The sequence below is a fragment of the Lissotriton helveticus genome, chromosome 3_1 (genome assembly GCF_964261635.1).
Source record: "Lissotriton helveticus chromosome 3_1, aLisHel1.1, whole genome shotgun sequence".
NCBI classification, from domain to species: Eukaryota; Metazoa; Chordata; class Amphibia; order Caudata; family Salamandridae; genus Lissotriton; species Lissotriton helveticus.
This window is the reverse complement of record NC_136061.1, coordinates 1,959,921,594-1,959,926,404: the sequence shown is the minus strand read 5'-3', so window position 1 is coordinate 1,959,926,404 and position 4,811 is coordinate 1,959,921,594. Positions and strand designations below refer to the sequence as shown.

At 49.1% G+C, this 4,811-nt stretch overlaps 1 protein-coding gene across 1 annotated transcript; it reads right to left on the bottom strand.

Moving 5' to 3' along the window:
• Nucleotides 1-202: 202 nt before the first annotated feature.
• LOC144825228 (uncharacterized) lies at nt 203-4,509 on the bottom strand. The gene is made up of 4 exons (XM_078684075.1): nt 3,972-4,509; nt 2,376-2,471; nt 1,542-1,682; nt 203-673 (listed from the first exon to the last, which is right to left on the bottom strand). Exons 1-4 carry the CDS (start codon nt 4,258-4,260, stop codon nt 231-233), a joined length of 969 nt encoding a protein of 322 aa, XP_078540201.1. The 5' UTR covers nt 4,261-4,509; the 3' UTR covers nt 203-230.
• Nucleotides 4,510-4,811: the final 302 nt, after the last annotated feature.

Below are 4,811 nucleotides of genomic sequence, written 5' to 3'. Positions count from 1 at the left end.
TCAGTAAAACGAAATTACTGCTAAACCACCACCCACCAGGCTCAAAAGTAGTAAAAAACAGGTATGCTCAGATAACGTTTGAAAAAGTGCATTTTTATATCCCTAACAAAATAAACTCCCGCAAGACCCTCCCTAACCCCAACAAATAAATAGTCCTTCAAAAGTCCCCAAAAACCCCAACTCCCAATTCCCACCCCCCAAAAGTCTCTAAAAAAGGGGCAAGGGACACTCTAGGGATGCATGGTGTTGACTTTGGCCTCCAGGGCATCATGCCTTAGGGCCAGGGCATTGTACTGCTCCCGGAGGGTGGCGTGATCTAAGCGGAGGCCCTCCAACAAATTCTGATATTCTTTCAATTTCCGGACCTCCGCCTCCAGGTCTGACACTCTGTGGATTGCACGGCGCAAGCGAGCCTTTAGAGTGCTGTGAGGGGCAGCCTTTGCTGCTCGGCGGTGGCGTCTGCCAGCACGGCTCCGTTTCGCCGGAGCACTGCGCTGACCGGCAGAACGTGGGGTCATGGAGGAGGATGCAGATGTCCCATTCGATGTACTGGACTGCGTGTCCTCCAGTTCCACCAGCCGCCGATATTGGGCAACAGTAGCATCCAGCCTCCGTTGCCGGGCCAGTACAGCTAGCATACTCCTTGTTGGTTTTGATGTTTTAGTATGACCAACTATATGAAGAAAGAAAGACATAATCTGTAACCAATGCTCTTTAAGAATATGATTAACACAAAATGATTCAGCAGGAAGTTGTGTCACAGTACAACTAGCAACTAGCCAGCGCAGTACATAACTATTCAGGCCAGTATCATGGGCGTCCGCAGGGAGGGGCAAGGGGGGGCGCTTGCCCCGCCCCTGGATCGCAGGTCCATCCAGTGCTGGCCCAGTGACAAATTACAATATGGTAATTACAGCAGGCTGGGACCGACAGACAGATAGAGGCAGAGACAGGGACAGAGAGAGAGGAAGACAGAAGGAGAGAGAGAGAGGGATGGCGCCAGAGGGTGACAGAGGGAGGGTGAGGGAGGGAGACAGAGAGAGAGAGACAGCGAGGTAGAGGGAGACAGAAAGAGGGAGACAGAGAGAAAGAGAGAGAAGGAAACAGAGAGAGGGAGGGAGATAGAGAGAGAGGGAGGGAGACAGAGAGAGAGACAGAGAGAGAGACAGAGAGAGAGAGAGAAAGAAAGATGTGTGTAATGTGTATGCCAGGTCTGGTGGCTCAGTGGACGAAGGCATCCGCTGCAGGGGCATGAGTTCAACTTCATGGTCATAGTTTTTTGTTGTTGCTCTAGATCCACCCCCCTCCCCTATGGGGTTCTTTGTTTATTTAAGCTCTATGTCGTGTTATATTTAAAAAAAATATATTTAATACTTGTGCTCAATCATGTCAGGAGTAGGACTCAGGAGATGGTGATGATGTTGCACCCACCCCTGGAAACATTTCATAGTATTTTCGTAGTTCATCCAGTGACCGTCTACTCTCTGTAGATACACATTATATGCTATCTAAGAGTCAGATAGTACCATGATCCAGCTTACCTGTACCCGCCACCACCACTGTCTGCTTCCTCACAGTCTGTTCTTGGGCCATTGGCGCCGCATCCTCCCCAGAATCGTCCTCGGAGTCGGAGTCGATCACCACCACCACATCCGAGCTGGCCCCGCCACCAGATGTTCCACCTACAAAGTAGATTTAAGAATGTTAGATTACACCACTCACTAGTATTTGGTCTAGGAATGAAGAAATGTGAAAACAACAGAAAAAGTAATTGACTGTCTACTCTAGTCTAAAGTAAAAATGTCCCTCCTTCCAGGGAAGGCTGTTGTCTTGCTGCACTTTTTTGTCACAATTGATGAATGCTTGCTTAATTTTAACACACACCATTTTTCTCTGAACAGACAGAAGCTGGACTTCTAAGGACAAGAGCAACATCAACTTCAAACCAGGTGAAAGCTCGGCTCGACCACAAGAAATGTGTTCCATTACTCATCAACTCAGCACCAAGCACTTTTCCATTTCCAGCTAACTTTATTTTAATATATGTGTTTACTTTTACTTTTAATAAAGCTTTTAAACTTGAATAGACTCTGTGGTTTTTGGTCCTCCAGACTAGAGTGACTGAGCGAAAAGTTTTGCAATTTTTGCAAGGATGAGTCTGTGCCGCTGACACTACCAGGTTTATACAGTGTGCCAAACACGCCACTCTGAAATATTATTACTCTGGTCTTTGGTGTCCATAGTTCGGTTTGTGGAGAATTGTCCCTGCAACAGTAGTATTATGGATTTTGCTCCTATCTAAACACTATTTCGAAAAAATTAAATTAGGAACGCTTGGACAACAATAGGTCCTCTATATTTAAATGAAAACTTACTGGGGCCAGCAAAGGAGCACTCGCCGCCCTGGCCTGCATCCTCCTCCTTTGGAGGCACAGCATCCTCCTTTTCCGTCCGCTTGCCCCTGGGCGGACCTGACGTACAACATAAAAGAAAGAACAGAAAACATTGATGATTGCTGCTTGTCGATGTCCTTGTCAACCAAATCAAACATTTAGAAAGAACAAGAACCAACTATTTCAGCCAAAAAGAGGGCTACAAAGGAAGGACTGCACCTGAGCCTCTACTCTAGGGGCAGATTTACAAGCCCCTTGCAGCTCTTTTGCTCCGTTCTTGCGTCACTTTTGTGACGCAGCGCCACAACAAGAGAGGCGCCATGGTGTGGCGTATATTAACAACGTGATGCATATGGGAGATGCATCCCATTCTAAAGCCCTGCGCCATAAGGGAGCGTTCCAGCGCAAGGGAGGGCGTTCTTGCGCAGGAATGCATGCTAAAAGTGGCTATGGGGAATATATAAAATTTCAATCAGTCATTTAGGACAATGATGCGTCACTGAAACCCTGCGCCTGCATGAAGCAGACGTACGGCTTGATGCAGCATTGCTGGAGCTGCGCCATCGTTGCAACGCAACTCCATCAATGAGATGCCTTTATGGCACCGATGCGTAACGCTTTGGTGACGTTTTGGGACCATGGTGTGCCGCATTGTAAATACGGCGCACCATGGGTGGTGCTGGCATGCCGCACACTTTGCAAGGATGCGCAGGTAATTGCTAATCTGACACTTAGGGGCATACTTACGAGTTCTGGGCTGCACACCTCCAGAGGTGCACCAGAACAAATGCGTAACGCAAAACTAACCTTGCGTCACGGCAGATGCGCCGCAATTACAATGCGGCAAACCCTGGCGCAAGGGTAGGCAGATGCGTGACGCATCTCGTGACGAAAGAGGGGCGCATCTTTAGAGACGCGTCGCAGGCGCGATGCAACTCTAGCAATGCTCAGGGCTGCCCAATACTCAACATACCGCATCAGTCCTTACGCCTGCTTCAAGCAAGCAGGCATAAAGAATTGACGTAGCAGCGTCGCGGAAGTGCCTGCGTTAAATCTTGTAGATTTCACGCAGGCACTTTTGCGAGGCGCACAGCTGCCTGACCGCCACCTCCCACCCCCCCCTCTGCGTGGGAACGCACCCATTGTGGCGCAGGCCCAGGCCTTAACGTGGCGCATCTCCCTAGATGCATCACGTTGTACATGACTCGCAGGGATGCGCCACGTTTACGTCGCTGTGCGTCAGGTAAGGCAGCGTAAACGTGGCGCAAGGGGCTTGTAAATCTGCCCCTTTGTGTCTAGCATTACGCAGTTCTGTAAAATACACTCATACATTACTCAGCCCAATTAAATGAACACAAAATAGAAAACAAATAAGCAGTGGCACCGCCACAGAGAAGGAGAGCAGTGCACCTGAAATGCACAGAAGATTTTGAAATATTAATTTACCTCTCCTATCAATGTAATCGGCAGCATTATTGCTCTTTGTAAAAAAGTTAAAACAAACATTTGCAATATAACACACAGAGCAGGAGAAAAAACAGAGTAGTGAGTGATGAAAAAATTGCTACTACTACTCACCAAGCCCGGGGACCTCCACTCCCAGCAGGTCGAGCAGGTCGCGCTCCCGGTCCAGGATATCGGTCCAGCGGTGGGTCACCTGGTTGTAGGTGCGCTGGACCCCCTGGACCCCCGAGATGTGAAACAGGGCCCGGCACACCTGCTCCCACCGCTTCCGTCGCTCCTGGCGGTTGGTGTAGCCACCAGCGATCCTGCCGCCTGCCGCGATGGTCTTGGGGAGGCGGCGCTGTACATAGAAAACGAGTGCGCCCACCTCCTCAGGGCTGAAGATCTCCCTGGGCACTACCATTTCCGCCCTCAAACGGCCACACGGGAGCCGGGCACGGGCTGCGGGCCCGTCTTGGGCAGCTTCACAGCTGGCTTCACCATGGTCTGGGCAGGTGTTAGCAAGCAACAAGGAGACAAAATGAAAAAGAATAAGACTAGGGAAGAAGAAAATAAAAGTTTAAAAAAGTAGTTGAAAAGTAAACAAAAGTAGCCTGAAACACAAAAATATAGACCTAGAAAACTAGAGGGATAGAAAAAAAGTTAAATAGATCAAAAAAATATTAAAACAAGCAAAGTATGGCAGAGATATAGAGAGGATAGAAACACCATGCCAAGACACATAGGAATGAATGAAAAACAAGATCGCGGCCCGATCACGTGCGCGTAAGTAAGTTCGCACGCGATTTCTCTCGCGAACTCGTGCGAACTTGCATTCGCAATGCGCTCATTCCGCGAGATTACACATAGCGGGCGGAACCGGAAATACGTCACGTAAACAAAATGGCGGCGCCCATACTCAACCTTGGGGTAACTCGCACGAGTTCGCGGCTTCCACGGTCGATTTCGCACGAC

Excerpts from the sequence above, each read along its gene's own strand:
- LOC144825228 (XM_078684075.1), bottom strand. The coding sequence starts at position 4,260 with ATGGTAGTGCCCAGGGAGATCTTCAGCCCTGAGGAGGTGGGCGCACTC. Across the intron at positions 2,472-3,971 it reads AGTGGAGGTCCCCGGGCTTG|GTCCGCCCAGGGGCAAGCGG; the intron begins GTGAGTAGTAGT and ends GTTGTACGTCAG. Across the intron at positions 1,683-2,375 it reads GTGCTCCTTTGCTGGCCCCA|GTGGAACATCTGGTGGCGGG; the intron begins GTAAGTTTTCAT and ends TCTACTTTGTAG.